Source organism: Danio rerio, chromosome 20 (assembly GCF_052040795.2).
Source record: "Danio rerio strain M-AB ecotype USA chromosome 20, GRCz13ab, whole genome shotgun sequence".
Taxonomy (NCBI): Eukaryota; Metazoa; Chordata; class Actinopteri; order Cypriniformes; family Danionidae; genus Danio; species Danio rerio.
The window spans coordinates 56,647,729-56,669,338 of record NC_141040.1 but is presented as its reverse complement, the minus strand read 5'-3'; the positions used below and the strand labels follow the sequence as shown (position 1 = coordinate 56,669,338).

The window sequence follows — 21,610 nt, the reverse complement described above, 5'->3', positions numbered from 1 at the left end:
GTATTTTTATATTTATTCACTAAATTACCCGTGAATTGTATTTTATTAACGTCTACCCTAACCCCAAACCAAAACCCAACCATCCCAGTAATGTAAAAACAGTAATTACAGAGTAATTTTTATATCATTTAAATGACCAATTCTAAACCATCACCGTACTAAATAAAGTAAATCAGTAATAATACTATTGCTCCCATTAGTTATTAAATTACCCATGAACTATATTTTTTAACGTCTACCCCTACCCCAAACCTAAAACCCTCACAATAAATTAAAAACTGATACTAAACCAAAGTATTATAAATACTATTAATTAAATTGCCCATTAAATTGTACTTTAATAACTCCGACTCCACCTCAATCCCAAACCTACTCTCACCGTAATTTTAAAAACCCTAATTATTGTTGTACAGTGTCACAATGGATAGAAGTATCCGAAGCTGTATCCCATATAAAATAGTCACCCATCTATGGTTGTTGCTAGAAGAGATACAGGTCCGGTTGGAATAGATTTTTTTATTACCCTAAACCTCTCTCACAGCTGCTTTTTGTGACAATGTAAAACAAATACCAATTTTAAGTTACATTTTTAACCTGCAATTAAAAAATGCGTAAAATTTAATAAATAAAAACGACTATGAAAAAATAAAAAATAAAAGTGTCCAGTCTTCCGGTCTAACTCATCTCCAAACAGCTCGATGTTGCAGACTGATATTTTTTTCTCGTCATATTATTTTCAATTAATTGTATTGTTATAACCACACTGGTTTGTAGAGAAGGTAGTTTGACCGTTGCCAAACAAAGTGGATATAACGTCTTACAATAAGATATAAATGAACGTGTAACGGTAAACTTGGGTCACATGTGTTCTATGAACCAATCATGTTGTAGCGTTGACGTGACGACGTGTTTTACGGCATGTCAATCATTATTGTAACACAAGGACGAAAATCAGCTTCATATCGAAACACAGCAGGGACTTTAAGACAGCAAAACTGATCTAAACAACTCATTTCTTTAAAATATAGGTAATACTTTCAAAATCAGTATAGTTGTATACGTCTTTATAATTTTATTGTGTGTATTGCTACTATTATTTATCATTATAACTAAATATTATGGTATTTTAACCTTACTATAAGTAAGAACTTGAATTACTTGATAATTAAAATTTTGAAATATAGAAAAATACTTAATAATTATGCAGATATCTCGATAATGCTACATTGATTTTTGTTTTTACAGTTTGTTTTAAAACCCACATAAAAATACTTAAAAATTATGTTAAATATTATAGTGTTTTTGAACCATACTAAAGTAAATTAATACTTTGTGGTGATTCTATAGCACTACACATAAAACATCTATAGTAATATAAACAAATGACCCAATACTGTGGTTTTCCGCTACCATATGGTAACCTCACCGGCCACTTTATTAGGTACACCTTACTAGTACTGGGTTAGATCGCCTTTTGCCTTCAGAACTGCCTTGCCTTGCTGGATAAGTTGGCGGTTCATTCCGCTGTGGCGACCCCGGATTAATAAAGGGACTAAGCCGACAAGAAAATGAATGAATGAATGAATGAATGAATGGCTGGAGTCTAACAGTACTGAGGTACAGAACATCAATAATCAAATGCAAAATAAAACTGTACTGTCTTACTGTATAAATAAACACAATTAATATGTGTTAAAGCAGCAAACTCTATCATTTATTGTGTCCACGTGGCTTAAATTTGCTTGAAATTATACAGTCAGAGGCCTTACCTTTTTTATATATCGTGAAATGAGCATAATTTCACAAGATGACTATTAATTCATTATTGATTGGATGATTTTGTAGGCGAGTGCATCGACATAATGAAAACATTGATGATGATGAAATGATTGTCGAAATCTTGTCGTCTATCCAAGCTTTAGGAACAGCAAATACTTGACTTCTATTAGATCATTTGATATCGGAGGTGTCTCGTATGAAAGGCAAAGGCCTCTAGATTTTGCTTATTTGAGCACAATAAAATCTGATCATGTCTTGATTATTAATGATTTGATTAGGACAGTAAGGTCTGACTCTGCTTAGACTAAAGTCTCATCACTGAACAGAAATAATGTCCAGTATAGAATATAAAGTCCTGCTGCAGTGGAGACAGAATGAATATTGTGTCTGACTCCATCATGAGCTTGGAGGACTGCATCCATACATCTCTGACATGACTCAAATCACTGATTAATAAAGTCATCTGGAATGAAGAAGAAAGCGTTCAGCAGGACTCCCAGAGCTCATCAAGACTCTTTGTGTTCATCTTCAATGCCTCCTCCTTCATCAGCTCAATAATGTTCATGTCTGGTGACTGGGCTGGCCAATCCTGGAGCACTCTTTGCTTTCAGGAGCATTGATGTGGAGGCTGAAGTATGAGCAGGAGCGCTATCCTGCTGGAGAATTGTCCCTCTCCTGTGGTTTGTAATGTAATGGGCAGCACAAATGTCTTGATACCTCAGACTGTTGATGTTGATCATCCACTCTGCAGATCTCTCGCACGCCCCCATACTGAATGTAGACCCCAAACCATGATGTCTCCTTCACCAAACTTGACTGATTTCTGTGAGAATCTTGGCTCCATGCTGGTTCCAGTGGGTCTTCTGCAGTATTGGTGATGATTAATGCAGATCAACAGATGATTCATCCGAAAAATCTGCTCTTACAACAAGGATCGATGACAAGATGACAAGTCAAAAAGTGGTATACTGTATTGTGCAGCCCTAGTGTGTGAAAAAAGATCACAGCAGACAGTGAGTCCTTTGAACTGTTTAATAAACAACGTTCAGTTCGACCGTAACGTCCAGAGTAACCTTTGACCTCAGAACAAAAGGAGGGAGAGGGGGATTATTAACATAACTCCATACATACAGTAAGACCATGAGCGCAAACATCTCAGCTTTCAGCACAATCTCCCTTAATCCAGTCAGTGTGTATATGTGTGTGTGTGTGTGTGTGTGTGTGTGTGTGTGTGTAAGGACGCAGGTCACAGTGGTCTGCTCATGGATTTTCTTTCCTTCAACATGTTCATCAGACATAAACTCGTATTTCATATCAGATCTTCTTTTATTTCTTATATATATATATATATAATTAATGCTTAAATCTATTTTTTTTGCTAATGGATGAGTTTTGAGATCCAAACCTAAATGTCTGTGAATAATTAAACACTCCTGCTTGTCAAATAATACTGTAGTAACTATTTTGTTATCGTCTTTCTTTCATTTTAGATTTTTTTCATTTGTATTTTTAATTTTTTTTACACATTGTTCTGTACAGATGAGGACGTGAACATGTGGCCATGACAGATCAGGGTGTGCAGAGATGTGGAGAAGCCAAACATACAAAAACACATCTAGCTCTTTTTTCACCTTCAAATAAATTTTTAGGGGGCATTATTATTACTATCATGTTCAACTTTGAGATTTCTCACATTTAAGTTGATGTTTGCATTACAATGATGCCGTAAAAATGTAAAAATATGTTTCCAGTTCACCCAGATCAGTAGCTATGTTTCCAACCCAGGCTCATTATTGATCTGTACCCCTGTATACATTTCTGGAGAGCGCCAATTGCGTCGCAGGAGGTACGTTTTTTTGCAGGTTTTGTTTTCGTGAGTCCACCAGAGGCCGCTGTGTACACTTTTTCGGATCTTAAACTTCTCTCGTGAGTGTCATTCGCGCCTGCTGTTCTCACGTAATTCTACCATAGGCTGCTGTCAACTGACTGTGCAATCGATTGACCTGCCCACCCCCTTCCCTAAACTCAACTAATAGTGTTTTCAAAAGCAGTAATTGACCTGCCCAAACACTTCCCTAAACCCAACCGATATTGTTTTCAAAACCACAAAATGACCCGCCCACCCCCTTCCCTAAACTCAACTAATAGTGTTTTCAAAAGCAGCAATTGACCTGCCCAACCACTTCCCTAAACCCAATCGATAGTGTTTTTCAAAAGCACTGATTGACCCGCCCACCCATTTCCCTAAACCCAACCGATAGTGTTTTCAAAACCACAGAATGACCCGCCCACCCCCTTCCCTAAACTCAACTAATAGTGTTTTCAAAAGCAGCAATTGACCTGCCCAACCACTTCCCTAAACCCAATCGATAGTGTTTTTCAAAAGCACTGATTGACCCGCCCACCCATTTCCCTAAACCCAACCGATAGTGTTTTCAAAACCACAGAATGACCCGCCCACCCACTTCCCTAAACTCAACTAATAGTGTTTTCAAAAGCAGCAATTGACCTGCCCAACCACTTCCCTAATCCCAATCGATAGTGTTTTCAAAAGCACTGATTGACCCGCCCACCCATTTCCCTAAACCCAACCGATAGTGTTTTCAAAACCACAGAATGACCCGCCCACCCCCTTCCCTAAACTCAACTAATAGTGTTTTCAAAAGCACTGATTGACCCGCCCACCCATTTCCCTAAACCCAACCGATAGTGTTTTCAAAAGCACTGATTGACCCGCCCACCCATTTCCCTAAACCCAACCGATAGTGTTTTCAAAACCACAGAATGACCCGCCCACCCACTTCCCTAAACTCAACTAATAGTGTTTTCAAAAGCAGCAATTGACCTGCCCAACCACTTCCCTAAACCCAATCGATAGTGTTTTTCAAAAGCACTGATTGACCCGCCCACCCATTTCCCTAAACCCAACCGATAGTGTTTTCAAAACCACAGAATGACCCGCCCACCCCCTTCCCTAAACTCAACTAATAGTGTTTTCAAAAGCAGCAATTGACCTGCCCAAACACTTCCCTAAACCCAACCGATATTGTTCTCAAAACCACAAAATGACCCGCCCACCTCCTTCCCTAAACTCAACTAATAGTGTTTTCAAAAGCAGCAATTGGCCTGCCCAACCACTTCCCTAATCCCAATCGATAGTGTTTTCAAAAGCACTGATTGACCCACCCACCCATTTCCCTAAACCCAACCGATAGTGTTTTCAAAAGCACTGATTGACCCGCCCACCCATTTCCCTAAACCCAACCGATAGTGTTTTCAAAACCACAGAATGACCCGCCCACCCACTTCCCTAAACCCAACTGATAGTGTTTTCAAAAGCACTGATTGACCCGCCCACCCATTTCCCGAAACCCAACCGATAGTGTTTTCAAAACCACAGAATGACCCGCCCACCCACTTCCCTAAACCCAACCGATAGTGTTTTCAAAAGCAATGAATGACCCGCCAAACGCCTTACCTAAACCCAACCGATAGTGTTTTAAAAAGCAGCGATTGACCCGGCCACCCACTTCCCTAAACCCAACCGACAGTGTTTTCAAAAGCACAGATGGACCCGCTCTCTTCCTTCCCTAAACCCAACCGATAGTGTTTTCAAAAGCACAGAATGACCCGCCCACCCACTTCCCTAAACCCAACCCAAAGTTTTCAAAAGCACAGAATGACCACCCCACCCACTTCCCTCAATCCAACGATAGTGTTTTCAAAAGCACAGAATGACCACCCCACCCACTTCCCTAAACCCAACCGATAGTGTTTTCAAAAGCACAGAATGACCACCCCACCCACTTCCCTAAACCCAACCGATAGTGTTTTCAAAAGCACAGAATGACCACCCCACCCACTTCCCTAAACCCAACCGATAGTGTTTTCAAAAGCACAGAATGAACTGACCACCCACTTCCATAAACTCAACCAATAGTTTTCAAAAGCACCAATTAACCCACCCACCCACTAAACCCAACCAATAGTGTTTTTAAAAGCACAGAATGACCCGCTCACCCACTTTCCTAACCCACCCGACAGTGTTTTCAAAATCAACAATGGACCCGCTCTCTTCGTTCCCTAAACCCAACCGATAGTGTTTTAAAAGCAGCAACTGATCCGCCCTCTTTCTTCCCTAAACTTAATAGAGTGGTTTTTTTTAAAAGCATAGATTGACCCTTTTCCCCATCTTACTGAATGAAACGCCTACTTTACTACATCCAATCAGCTTGCAGTAGAACAAAACAAGCCACGACCTCTGTTTTCTCATTTATTATTCCTTTTCTTTTGGAACTGCGTCACAATATGAAGAAAAAAATGTTTGCAGCTTTTTTTTTTTTTAAATGAAATATTCCAAAAAATGTACATACAAAATGAGATCGATGGAAACATAGCTAGTGAAACAACGAAAAGCGCCATATTCTAAATGTCCAGGCCAGTAGATGTCGCTCTGAGTTTGGGCAGAAATACCATGCGCCTGTGCACATTCATTCACTCCTGTAGTCTACCATTGTTATTGTGTTTCTTGCTCATCATGCCTATAAACTGTACTTTGTTTCTTTAAAAACATTGCATTTTCAGGTCCCCAGAATGCTGCTGTTGTGTAAACGAACGGCCGAAATGCTTTAAAAGTTTTAAAATCGGAAAAAGTTGTGCAAACGCCCCCTTCATTTCTCACATTTCATTTTATTTTTGTTTATCTCTCCATCCATTATTGTCTGTCTCTCTTGTTTTTTTTCAGCGATACGCCTCCTGGAGGCAGGAATGGCCACAGAATAACAATATTGTGTGTTTGGCAGTGTGATATAGAACATTACGAGCACCAAAAACCAAATCAGTGTGTGTGTGTGTGTGTGTGTGTGTGTGTGTGTGTGTGTGTGTGTGTGTGTGTGTGTGTGTGTAAATGAGTGTTTTTGTATGCGTGTGTGAATACCTTGGAAAAACTCTTGTCTTGTTAACCAGCACAAATGTATAAACATTCTTTTACAGCAGGTCTACGGAATGCTTGATTCTGATTGGCTGATGAGGATTCTAAGGCGTTGTTATTTTAAGGAAGGTTTATTTCCAGAACATTTACACTCTCTGTTGCTAGGAAAATGATCATAAAAACAACAAAAAATATGTTGCTTTAAGCTCTATATAACATTATATCACACGTCTATTGAATGGTTGATTCTGATTGGCTGATGAGAATTTCAAGGTGTGCCGTTATGTTCAAATAAACGCACAGCTTAAGTAGTTCCGGCAGGTTTTAAGCACATTACAGCTTCATATCACTACGCTGAATAATTTAAGTTATTTCACAGCACCAACAGTCAAATACTCAATTCTGATTGGCTGATGATCTTTCTAAGGTGTTTGGTTATTTTCAGATAAACGCACAGTTAAAGTAGTTCCGGCAGGTTTTGCAGTTTCATATCACTACGCTAAATGATTTGAGTAATTTCACAGCTACAACAGTATAATACTCAATTCTGATTGGCTGATGATCATTCTAAGGTGTTTGTTTTTAGATAAACACACATTTAAAGTAGTTCAGGCAGGTTTTGCGGTTCCATATCACTACGCTAAATGATTTGAGTTATTTCACAGCTACAACAGTCAAATACTCAATTCTGATTGGCTGATGATCATTCTAAGGTGTTTGTTTTTAGATAAACACACATTTAAAGTAGTTCCGGCAGGTTTTGCGGTTCCATATCACTACGCTAAATGATTTGAGTTATTTCACCGCTGCAACAGTCAAATACTCAATTCTGATTGGCTGATGATCATTCTAAGGAGTTTAATTAATTTCAGATAAATGCACAACTGAAGTAGTTTCGGCAGGTTTTGTAGTTCCATATCACTACCCTGCTTGATTTGAGTTATTTCACCGCTGCAACAGTCAGAAATCACATCAAAACACAACAGAAGGCTTTGGAAGATGTGGAGGAAACTAGTGCTACACACAGGAGTAGTTTGAAGGCAAAAACCTGACAAATATAACATCTAAACAGTGGATTTAGCTGTGGGAACCATAGTATAAGCTGAATAAATGCCTTTAGGTCATTGAACTTATAGAAAATAATGCATACTTGTGTTATTTTCGAATAATTCAATGACTCATCACTAACTATTGCTTATTAAATGAGGATGCATTCACTGGTCAGTGGTTTCAAAAGGTGAATAATATTTGACTTTGTATTATTCGCTTAATTTTGATACATTTATTCAGAAAATGTGGCTTAATATCTTAACATCCAAGTTGAATTAAGAGTGATTAGGCATTTGTGCTGGAAAACAAGACATCGTTTTTTCCCCAAAGTGTACGTGAGAATTTCCAGGTGAAGCATGTAATGTATTGTGATCTATCAGTGTGTGCTGATTTCTCTTCAGAGAGTGTCAAAATGAAGGTATTTCTGCAAACCGATTACACACTTCACCTTTAGCGCAGGTAGGTCACTATGAGGGGCACTTGTGTTGTACCAGTTCAGTGAGACGTACACAATAGTGTATAAAACAAGTAGCGCTGGATGTCAAAAAAATGAACACACACTCAATTCTTCATTCACACACTCACACACTATGGGATCAGTTTCTAGTCGAAAGTATTGAGGCCACAGATAGAAAAATAACATGCATAAATTCATTCATTCATTCGTTTTCTTGTTGGCTTAGTCGCTTTATTAATCCAGGGTCGCCACAACGGAATGAACCGCCAACTAATCCAGCAGCGGATGCCCTTCCAGTCGCAACCCATCTGTGGGAAACATCCACACACACACTACGAACAATTTAGCCTACCCAATTCACCTGTACCGCATGTCTTTGGACAGTGGGGGAAACCGGAGCAAACCCACACGAATGCAGGGTGAATATGCAAACTGAGAAACGCCAACTGAGCCGAGGTTCAAACCAGCAACCCAGTGACCTTCTTGCTGTGAGGCGACAGCACTACCTACTGCACCACTGATAGACAAAGATTTGGCTGCGGGGAATAAAGGGTTAAAAGTTCATTTTTACAACAACACCAAAGTATAGCCGACCTAGTGCTGTGCTGCAACGCGGGATTCGTCGATTTTTTTGTCGTATATTAAATGAGATTCAAGCTTTTTTGAAGAAAAAAAACATTTATAACATTAGTGCATGTCAGTAACTCACCAGTACTTACATTTTTTATGTATGTCATCGTAAAAAGAAAAGATCATAAATAATTGGAAACTGAGCAACTGCAATACTAAAACCCTTGGGAAGAACTGTAGTCGAATCCAAAGTTCAGAGGACCGTTCTTTGGAATCCTCTCAAGCAATGGACGTCTCCATTCCGATTGGTTGCCGTCGAACCTTATTCTCAGTACTATGAAGTTGACTTGATTTCAACTCTCCTCGACGCCCACACCGGCGTAGACGCGCCGCGCCGCTGGCTCCCATTGAAAATGAATCGATTTTAATGTGAACGCACAATAATATGCTGGTGTTTAACTGCATTGCTTTATTGCACTCCTACATTGAGCTCTCACATACTCTATGCTACTTCATAATCATGGTGGGCGTTTCTCTCTGTCTCGCGCTGAATGCAGTCAACCAATCGCAACAGACTGGGTCATCAGGAGGAAAAACGAATCATATGGGAGTCGTTGGGATAATTAGGTCAAAATAAATGCAGATTTTAAGATAATGAAAGTGTTATGTGACCTTGCACGCTTATCAGCATGTTGTTGGAGACCCCTAAAACCAAAATATGACCCTTTGTCATGCAAAATAGGGGCTCTTAAATACTTTTTGTGGTGTGCTTATGGTTCTGTGCTTGGATTTCTAGTTGCATTGGAGTGATGTCATCTCCCCCTTCATCTGATTGGCTAGCTGAGCAGATGTCAATCACCATTACGGGACCAATCATGATGCTGTGATTTAAATTAAAAGCTCTGAAGGCATAATTTGGAAACGTACGCGACATTTTTTTCATTGTGAAAACATGAAGGTTTTTAGGGATATCTAATATCGTCATTCATTCATTCATTAGTCCCTTTATTCATCAGGAATGGCAGCAGAATGAACCGCCAACTATTCCAGCCACAGCGGATGTCCTTCCAGCTGCAACCCAGTACTGGAAAACACCCATACACTCTTACGTGCACACGCTACAACTAACTTAGTTCATGAATTCGCGGATGTGTTTGGACTGTGGGGGAAACCGGAGCACCCAGAGGAAACCCACACCAACACGGGGAGAACATGCAAACTCCACACAGAAACGCCAACTGACCCAGCCGAGGCTCGAACCAGCGACCTTCATACTGTAAGACAACAGTGCTAACAACTGTGCCACCCATATATTTTTATTTATGCTTATTATTTTTCAATCTATAACCTCAATACTTTTGATTTAAACCTGATCTCATCACGCACACACACACACACACACACACACACACACACACATACACACACCAATGCATGTGATCAGTGAGGACAGAGAATGTGTTGTCTATTTCAAAAGGCAGTACGATACTTACAAACCCCTCATTCGAATAAATAACAAATAAATTAATCATATAAAAAAATCGGACGGACCGCTCTACAAGTCAGTCGAGTTAAAAAAAACAGACACATTCGGCACACACAATACATGCACGCTAGAAACCAAAGCAGGACAGTCACTATCATGTGAAGACGGATGGTTAAGAGATCTACTCAGAAACATTCAAAAATCATCATTATGGGACGGGGCGGTGGATCTGTCGACCTAATGTTGTGGTGCGGTTTTGGGGAAGGTGTGATTATGAGTAAACGATGGGAGTTTGTTGAGTGGGCGCTGAAGAAGTGTTAGGTGTGAATGTTAATGTGTGTGTGCTATAGCACCCCGTCCATGAAGCTGGTATCGAGGTGCTGGATCAGCACGCGGATGAAGCTCATTTCTTTGCGCGTGTTCTCGAAAATGACGCGTGGGTCGTCCGACTGGCAGCGCAGGCAGTTTGGAGCCATCACCATCGCTAGATTACTGACGTCCATCTTAGTCATGGAGACACTAGCGGGTTGAGCAAATACCTGCGGATGGAGAGCACACAGATCTCATGTTAGACGAACATATAGATTAAAAGAGTGAGTCAGTAAGTTAGAGTACATCCAGGAGGTTGTTATCACAGAATAACGCCTGACACGTTTATCAGTAGCCTGATGTGAAACACTGAAGGGGTTTATTCTGTGAAAACTATATGCACAAAATCCCGCTTTTTACACGACTACCTGACACATAACATAAACAGTAGACACAAAACATTGTTCTGAGCCATAATAGTTTATTGATCCTTTAATTAAACACAAAGCTGACAGAAATCAAAACAGCTGATGGAGTATACACTAACCTGCGCATTATTTAGTCACTAGATGGCGCCAAACAGTCAAAAACACAAAGCTGACAGAAATCAAAACAGCTGATGGAGTATACACTAACCTGCGCATTATTCAGTCACTAGATGGCGCCAAACAGTCAAAAACACAAAGCTGACAGAAATCAAAACAGCTGATGGAGTATACACTAACCTGCGCATTATTCAGTCACTAGATGGCGCCAAACAGTCAAAAACACAAAGCTGACAGAAACAAGATCGACTTGTATAAGACTGAAGGGTTTATTATGAATGAAATGATATATAGCGACAGAAAAAATATTGATAAATGGACATTTTTGTAATATTTTGTAATATATGTTGCATATACGACATGTATATTATACATATGTGAAAACCAAATATTGTAAAAAAACTTGTATGTCATAAATGTAATTTATTTCCATATATAAGACTAAAAGATTTATTATGATTGAATTTATATATATAACAATTGAAAAATCCATAGGTAAATGGGCATTTTGGTAATATTTTGTTATATTTGCATATACGACATATATTTTATATATGTTGAAATCTAAATATGAAATTGTGTGTCATAAATGTAATTTATTTCCATATATAAGACTAAAAGATTTATTATGATTGAATTTATATATATAACAATTGAAAAATCCATAGGTAAATGGGCATTTTGGTAATATTTTGTTATATTTGCATATATGACATATATTTTATATATGTTGAAATCTAAATATGAAATTGTGTGTCATTAATGTAATTTATTTGCATATATTTCCATTTATAGGACTGAAGGGTGTATTATGATTAAAATTACATGTATAACAATTGAAAAACATTAAGTAACATGACAGTTTTATATTATTTTGTAATTTATGTTGCATATACGACATGTGTTTTATAAATATGTAAAGACCAAATTTAAACTTGCATGTTATAAATGTAATTTATTTGCAGATATTTCCATTTATATGACTAAATTGTTTATTATGATTGAAATGACATATATAACTATTGAAAAATATATAGATAAATGTGCATTTTGGTAATAATTTGAATGTTGTATATACTACTGTTCTATATATAAACTTGTATGTAATTTGCATATATTTCCATATATAAGTCTAAAGTGTTTGTTATTATTATGTTATATTTTATATTATTATTATTATTATTATAAATTAATTGAAAACATAAATGTAAATGGCATTATAATTGAAATGAGATTGAAAAATATATAGCTAAATTGGCATTTTTGTAATATTTTATTTTCATAAATGTAATTTATTTGCACATATTTCCATTCATAAGAATAAAAGATGTATTATGATAGAAATTGCATATTTCTAAAGGGTGTATATAAATAAAAATGACATATAACAATATAAGAAATCCAGATAAATGGCCATTTTTGCAATATTTTTTTAATAAATGTTGCATATACGACATATATTTTACATATGCAAAATCCAAATATGAACTTATTATGTCATACATGTCATTTATTTGCATATATTTCCATTTATAAGACTAAAAGGTGTATTGTGGTAGAAGTTGTATATTTCTAAAGGGTGTATTATAATAGAATATACATATAATGATTGAAAAAAATATAGATAAATGGCCAGTTTTGCAATAGTTTGTAAAATATGTTGTATATACAACATATTTTGTATATAAACTTGTACGTAATATATAATTTGCATATATTTCCATTTATAAGACTAAAGGGTTTATAATGATTGAAACAAGATTGAAAAATATATAGCTAAATGGGCATTTTGCAAATATTTTGTAATATACGTTGCATATACGACATTTTATACATGCAAAATCCAAACATTAACTTGTATGTCATATGTATTTGCATATATTTCCATATATAAAACTAAAGGGTTTATTATGACTGAAGTGATATATAATGATAAAAAACATATATAGGTAAATGGCCATTTTGGTGACATTTTGTAATATATGATGCATATACAACAGAAATATTATATATTTTTTATGATTTTTTGGTTTGATTTAGATTTTTTTTTGGTTTGTTTTATTATGATTGAATATTTATGAAAAATGTAAATAAATGAACATTGTTGTAATATTTTGTAAGATATGTTGCATTTACAACATGTACTTTATATATATATATATATATATATATATATATATATATATATATATATATATGTATATATATATATATATATATATAACTAAATTTGCATATATTTCCGTATATAAGACTAAAGTGTTTATTATGTTTGAAATGATGTATTTGTAATTATGTTCGTCTTTCTGCCGGTGGTGTTTCATTCCAGGGTCTCAGTCTAGTTGGTTTCGGTTTCGGTCAGCGCTGGGATGAAACATGCACGCTGCGTGTGTGAGTGCACGGTGAGTGTTTTCATTCATCGTGTATTAGTGTCTCGCGTTTAGTCTTCTGTTGGTGTTGTGTACATGCACCGCGTGCTTTTGTTGTCATGAACACGCGGATTGACCCTCATTGGCTGCGTGTTGTGAGCGCATGGCTTGTATTGTCTCTCTGTGTCATGTGCATGTCTTTTGTCTAGTCCCACCCTCCTTGTTAACCCATTATTAGTTAAGTTTATCTGTTTGTGTTAATTTACTTCACCTTATATTCTCCTCATGTCTGCTGTCCTGTGCTAGTTTGTCATCATATGTTGCGTTGTCCTGTCGTGTTTCCAGTTCTGACCCCTGCCAGCCTGCCCAGTCATGTTTAATTGTGTATTTATTTGCTTTGCTAGTGTTTTTCCCCTCGGGGTAGTTGGTTTTGCTGTTTTGCTTTTTATTTTTATCAATAAATACCCAATATTTGCTGCACCATTTGAGTCCTCGCTCCTTTTCCCCAACCTCAACTGTGACAGAAATGACATATATAACATTCGAAAAATATATAGATGAATGGGCATTTTGGTAATATTTTGTAATATTTGTTGTATATACTACATATATTTTATATATTAACTTTTATGCCATGTGCAATTTGCATATATTTCCATATATAAGACTAAAGGATTTAATATGAATGAAATTATATATAATATTTGCAAAAAAACAGGAACTAGCCATTTTAGTAATATTTTGTGTTGCATATATATATATATATATATATATATATATATATATATATATATATATATATATATATATATATTTATTTATTTATTTTATTTATTTATTTTTTTACTTGTGAAATCCATGAACTTGTATGTCATATGTAATTTGCATATATTAACATACATTAGACTAAAGGCTTTATCATGATTGAAATTATAAATAAAATTGAAAAATAAATAGGTAAATGGCCATTTTTGCAATATTTCGTAATATATGTTGTATATACTACATATATTTTATATATGTGAAATCCTAATATGAACTTGTATGTCATATAAGCAATTTGCATGTATTTATGGGACATTGTATATAGAAATGATCCCACATTTCCTCGCTAATCCCACGTTGTTGTAACAATTGAGAATGCAATTAAATTAACACATTAGTTGCTTGTTGAATACTGCGCTGTGAGACCATCTCCCACCACATTAGCGGCAGCATTTTAATGCACTCTGCTATTGCGTGGGTTATTTATAAGCGTTTGGAGGATTTCTCATCAGGCATTGTTGCCAAGTACCTCTCCATCGTGGCCTCTGGTGGGCTGTTTGTTGAGGTGAGGTAAACGGCCGACAAAATGCAGCTTATTCCAAAGAACATAAGAGTATTTGTAATAATTTGAATGTAGTAATGTGCACCTGTAAAGCAGCTTTGAAATAATAATCATTGTGAAAAGAGCTACAAATAAACGTGAACTGAATCGAGTTGAATTATGAAATAAGCTGTTGCCTGTGTTTGCATTTTTGGCTTGGACTTCATTTTGGCTTAAACAGACCAAAACCAAAAGAGATGAACGGACAGACAGACAGATCTACAGACACAGAGACAGACAGACCTGTAGGAAGCGGATGAGGTAGCAGAGCACCAGTTTGTTGATGTGAGGGAGGTTGAGGACGACATTAACAGCGGCCGCAGGACTGTCGTAGTTCATCACACACTGCTCATAAAACTCATGAGGAATCACCGGCTCCTCCAGCTCTCGGTACCACAGCTTCAGCAGAGACGCTACACACACACAAACACACAGTGCACTGTGAAAAACACTGAGAAATCAGCATAAAAGTAACATATTTCATATTCGTGAAAATGTACACAGCGCACTCTAGTGGATTTCCCATGTGAAACATACCAAAACATAGCCTAATTACATATTTCAGATTTGCTAAAATATATACAGTGCCCTCTAGTGGATTAGTCATCTGAAACATACATCAAAAGATACTCTAAGTAACATATTTTAGATTTGCAAAAATGTAGCCAGTGCCTTTAAGTGGATTTGCCATCTGAAGCATAACAAAACGTACCCTAAATAATATATTTCAGATTTGCTAATATATATATACAGCACCCTCCAGTGTATTTGTCATTTGAAACGTATATCGAAAACATACCCTAAGTAACGCATTTTAGATTTGCCAAAATGTAGACAGTGCCCTCTAGTGGATTAATCATCTGAAACGTACAATAAAAGATACTCTAAGTAATGTTTTTTAGATTTGCAAAAATTTAGGCAGCACCCTCTGGTGGATTTGCCATTTGAAACATAACAGAACATACCCATATAACATATTTCAGATTTGCAAAAATGTAGACAGTGCCCTCTAGTGGATTTTTCATCTGAAACGTAACAAAACATACCCTATATAAAGAATTTCAGATTTGCTAAAATATAGACAGCGCACTTTAGCATATGTGTCACCTAGATGTAGAACAAAATGTACAATAGGCAACAAATTGCAGATTTTCCAAAAAGTAGACAGTGCCCTGTGGTGGAATTGTTATCTGAAACGTACAATAAAAGGTACTCTAAGTAACATACTTCAGAATTATAGACATCGCCCTCTAGTGGATTCGACATCTGAAACATATAAGGAAAGGAACTCTAAGTAACGTATTTCAGATTTGCAGAATTATAGACAGCGCCCTCTAGTGGATTTGACATCTGAAACATGAGGAAAGAAACTCTAAGTAACGTATTTCAGAAACATAGACAGCGCCCTCTAGTGGATTCGACATCTGAAACATATAAGGAACACTAAGTAACATATTTCAGAAATATAGACAGCGCCCTCTAGTGGATTCGACATCTGAAACATATAAGGAAAGGAACTCTAAGTAAGGTATTTCAGATTTGCAGAATTATAGACAGCGCCCTCTAGTGGATTTGACATCTGAAACATATGAGGAAAGGAACTCTAAGTAACGTATTTCAGAAACATAGACAGCGCCCTCTAGTGGATTCGACATCTGAAACATATAAGGAGCACTAAGTAACATATTTCAGAAACATAGACATCGCCCTCTAGTGGATTCGACATCTGAAACATATAAGGAACTCTAAGTAACGTATTTCAGAAATATAGACAGCGCCCTCTAGTGGATTCGACATCTGAAACATATAAGGAAAGGAACTCTTAATAACCTATTTCAGAAATATAGACATCGCCCTCTAGTGGATTCGACATCTGAAACATATAAGGAACTCTAAGTAACATATTTCAGAAATATGGACATCGCCCTCTAGTGGATTCGACATCTGAAACATATAAGGAAAGGAACTCTTAATAACCTATTTCAGAAATATAGACATAACCCTCTAGTGGATTCGACATCTGAAACATATAAGGAACTCTAAGTAACGTATTTCAGAAATATAGACAGCGCCCTCTAGTGGATTCAACATCTGAAACATATAAGGAAAGGAACTCTAAGTAACGTATTTCAGAAACATAGACAGCGCCCTCTAGTGGATTCGACATCTGAAACATATAAGGAACTCTAAGTAACATATTTCAGAAATATGGACATCGCCCTCTAGTGGATTCGACATCTGAAACATATAAGGAACTCTAAGTAACGTATTTCAGAAATATAGACAGCGCCCTCTAGTGGATTCGACATCTGAAACATATAAGGAAAGGAACTCTTAATAACCTATTTCAGAAATATAGACATCGCCCTCTAGTGGATTCGACATCTGAAACATATAAGGAACTCTAAGTAACATATTTCAGAAATATGGACATCGCCCTCTAGTGGATTCGACATCTGAAACATATAAGGAACTCTAAGTAACGTATTTCAGAAATATAGACAGCGCCCTCTAGTGGATTCGACATCTGAAACATATAAGGAAAGGAACTCTAAGTAACATATTTCAGAAATATGGACATCGCCCTCTAGTGGATTCGACATCTGAAACATATAAGGAACTCTAAGTAACATATTTCAGAAATATAGAAACGTCTGAAACGTACAAGTAAAGGTACCCTAAGTAACGTATTTCATATTTAAAATAAAAACATACACCACCCTCTAGTGATTTTGTCATCTTAAATGTACACTGAAACGTAAAATATGTTACTCCAGGTTTATTTTGTTACACGTTAAAGATGACAAAATCACTAGAGGGCGCTGTCTATATTCCAGCACATCAGAAATATGTTATTTTCAATGAGCCTGGGTTCAATAAATGCATCATTGCTGGATATTACAAAAACACACATCATTCAGGCTGATGCCATCACTGTTTTGGCCAATCAGGATGGAGAAAGCAGAAAGAAGTCATGAGGCAAAAACTCTGCTTTTAAAGGGTCACGAAACACCAAAACATATGTGTTGAGCTGTTGACAGTGGTATATGTGTCCCACACTGCTAAAAACACTATTAGGACACCTATATTTCACTAAAAAGTGTAAATTGGTTGTTTTTGCGTTATTTTAAGCAAATTCGTACTTCCGGTTTGAAACTAATTTTTGAAGCTGCGTCTCGGTCATGACATAATAGCGTGTATTCCAGCGTGCAGACTGGACGTCTGTGCCAGAGTGTGTCTTATTACGTCTTACAGTGTGCTGCATTCATGCATGAGTAAGGCTTGGTTCAAACCAATCAGCGCGCTCTATTGTGCAACTTCATTAATATTCATTACTGTCGCAGTGTTTAGACGACAGAGACGCCACGTTGTGTTGGCAAAACAAGTGTGAAGTGTTGCTTTTATAGTTTGCTGCAGTGAAGTTTTGTTTTCATTTTCTCTCTGTGAGAGCGCAGCTGGAGTCACATGTGTATTAACAGTGTACACGACGCGCGACAACAATAACTTACGTGTCTAAGGAGGATTATTGTTTACCTGAGAGCTGTTCTCATCTGCAAACGCTGAGATCCGGATTCGCTTGTAGTCTCCTCTTAATAAAGACGCGGCTCTAGTTGCTGGTGATTGTCCTGTCTCTACAGATTTGGTAGGTGAGCGACCAGTGCTCTTTGTTTATTCAGTTTGTTCGTATCGAACTAAGTTAACTATTGCACCGAGTGTAAACATGTTAGCACCACAACCAAACTTTAACCTCGTGTAGGATTTTCGCCGCATTTTGTGACCGGAAAAACACACGCGGCTTTCTGACACTACCTGCCGTGTGCATCTAAGTTTCTTGGAAATGCGGAGGGTTTTTTTCTCTCATTCGCCGTGCGGTATCAAACATTGCATGAAAAAATACACGCTTAGAGCAGCTCCTCGAATCAAAGATCTCGTTTGTTGCGAGGGACATGAATGAATTCCCTGAATGAAAGAGCCAAACTGCAGTTAAAGTCCACCATTTAATCATTTGGCAAATAATTCGACTACAGATGCCCATGTAGGTTAAACACCATCACTTTCTCCCCTGTGTGTGTGTGTGTGTGTGTTTTGACTCTGAAACTCGCGCGTGCCCAAATAGACACTCCCACACCCTCCCACTTTAGTTCCTCCGACACTCCCCCCTAAACAGAGCTGGACACGCCCACTTTTCTGACTTTTTCCAAAGTAGAGGTGTGAAAACACCCTGCTGAAACGAGGGGGTTTCATGGCCCTTTAAAGTCCACACGACCACCCTGAGGCCCCGTTTACACTAGTGCGTTTTAGTTTTAAAACGGCGTTGTAGAATGAAAACGATCCACGTCCACACTCGCGTTTTACCCAGCGTTTCTGAACTGCTCTCCGTCCACACCAAAACGCTGAAAACGCACATCACGTGACCACACAGACGCTCTCGGGCAAGCGCTCCAGCATTCTACCCAGATGAGAGCTCTGCTTGTCGGACTGCTCATCACGCATCTCCCGCTGGATCTAATCTCACTATATTTGCTAAACGTGATATTTCATTCATGTTGTTGTCTTTATCTAACGACATAGGCCAATTCCCTGACTTTGGTCATTGGAATCTATTAAGTTACTTGTTCACGGGTAACATGTTTTGGTTAAGCGCAAAGATAAGTTAATGATTAATCCAGGTACATTGACTGATCGCTTGCCTTTATTTCCTACAATGTATAAACTTATTGTATGTTATACTTTTATAATGGCCATTATCGATTATTAAAACTGATATTCAGCAAAAGAGAGGGTGTGTTTCGTATTTTCACTGAAATTGAAAGGAGACAGTTGTTATCGGCTCCGTTTTGTTATAAATATCCACACAGTGAAGATGACGCTCATATATGCAGCACGACGCCTCAACATTTCTGCTGTCTGTTAAGTTGCTAATAATAAAATGAAAATAGGCAGTTCCTTAAATCATGTTTACATTTTATTGTTGAGAAAGTGAAACAACGTAGCCAAGGTGATGTGAATGAAGTTATAAAGTACACTGTTGCCTTTGAAGATTTACCCGTGTCCTCGGTATGTTTTCCATATCAAACTGAGAAGAAGAGATGCAGCCTTGATCAAACTTGCGAAGTCTGAACTTACACGGAGAAGATTCAGGACTGAACTGTGTGTTAGGCTACTTAATATTCAGGAAAAGCCCCAATCAGAGAGGCGAAAGTCGTTTTCAGATGTCTCCGACTTTCCCCATCCACACTGAGACGGAGCAGCAGCGTTTCAGAATGAAAACGGCCTCTCCAGCGTTTTCGAAACGCTCCGTTTTCGGCGCTCGAGAACTCCGGCGTAGTGTGGACGGATGGCATAACCGTAGCAAAACTTATGCGTTTTCAAACAAAACGCATTAGTGTAAACGGGGCCTTAATGTCCACACGACCACCCTGAGTTTCGCAAACTCTTCACCCTGGCCAGAGTTTTCAGAAATTTTGGATTTCAGTCCCCTAATACTGTATTTTTATGTGGACGAACAGTCAAACCATGCAGAAATAAATGTGTTTTTGAAAATAAGCACATTCTTGTAGAAAGGGCCTGACTCACACTCAAATGGTTGTAATTGTTCTTTTTTCATCACAAAACAAGAATGTTAGAAGATTGATGGACAAAAGCAGCCATTGACTTCCACTGTAGAAACAAAAAAATACTATGAAAGTCAATGGCTGCTTTTATTACAGCGTTCTTCATATGTTCAAAAAATAAAGAAACTCAAACAGGTTTGAAACAAGTAGAGGTCAGGAAAATGATGGCAGAATTTACATTTCTGTATGAACTGCGCTTTCAAATGGGTTTGGTTCTCTAGATCAGTATCATCTGTGTTATTCTGGCATTTTAAGAGCAGTGTGTCAGAAGTGTGTTACTTCCTAATGGCTTCATTACTTCTCATGTTACTAGATTTCCAGAAATGGCTCCAAAGGGAGACTCTGGTGGTGAATATGGGTCAATGGATAAAAGCAGCTTTGTAAATGATTTCTGGGAACGGCAGCAACTGGTGGAATCGCTAAAATAATCGGAAACCAGACATCTGAGACAACTGGAGGAAATGCAGTAGTAATAATAAATAATGCACAATCTGAATGATTCATTTTATTACAGAATGATTCAGAGCGGAAGTTTGATCATTGCTGTGGTCTAATGTTATCTTGAAGATGCTTTATGTGAGTTTTTCACTCTTCCAAAGTATAAAAACACCATTGTATGTTTGCAGATATTTCAGAGACATGCTCAGAACATTCTTGTTTATCTGAGAAACAATGCTGACGTCAGATATTCTGCTTTGAGGATCCAGAAATGAAAGTTTTAGCGAAGGTTCTACCAGGAAGACTGAGATGTCACGTCATTCATAATAATTATCTCATCAGCCTATAACAACCAAGCAAGCCATGTATAAAAGTTCATCTAAACAATCTGTTCGCTGTATTCAGGTGACGTTGCGGAAGTTTCCCTCCATCCTCCCCATCACTGCCACCACCAGGTCGGCCTCGTCTCCACTCAGGGGGTTGGCTTCGCCCTGCCTTCATCTTCAGGCAGGATCTGCCAGCTCATTCAGAGTTCTGCACTATAGACAGGGCTTACGCCAAAGAACTTTATAAAAGAACCATAACGAACTCTCATTCATGCAAACAATTCACAATAAATGTTCAAACGTTTATCTGCCTCCTAAAGTCTTTCTGGTAGAACGGCTGTTTTGTTTTGGTCTTTTAACCCGCCCACTG

The 21,610-nt window shown here is 37.5% G+C and overlaps 1 protein-coding gene across 3 annotated transcripts in view; it reads right to left on the bottom strand.

Moving 5' to 3' along the window:
• The window catches only part of arhgap39 (Rho GTPase activating protein 39), a 297,080-nt gene that overhangs the window by 177,779 nt on the left and 97,691 nt on the right, over positions 1–21,610 (bottom strand). The window contains exons 10-11 of one of the 3 annotated variants that reach the window (XM_087298723.1): positions 15,105–15,274; positions 6,449–10,811 (exon numbers count right to left, since the gene is read on the bottom strand). The exons of the other annotated variants lie outside the window; for them this stretch is intronic. Coding sequence (XP_087154849.1) covers positions 10,617–10,811; positions 15,105–15,274 — 365 coding nt within the window. The 3' untranslated portion in view covers positions 6,449–10,616. Of the gene's footprint in view, positions 1–6,448; positions 10,812–15,104; positions 15,275–21,610 lie in introns of those variants that run through there. 3 annotated transcript variants of the gene reach the window in all.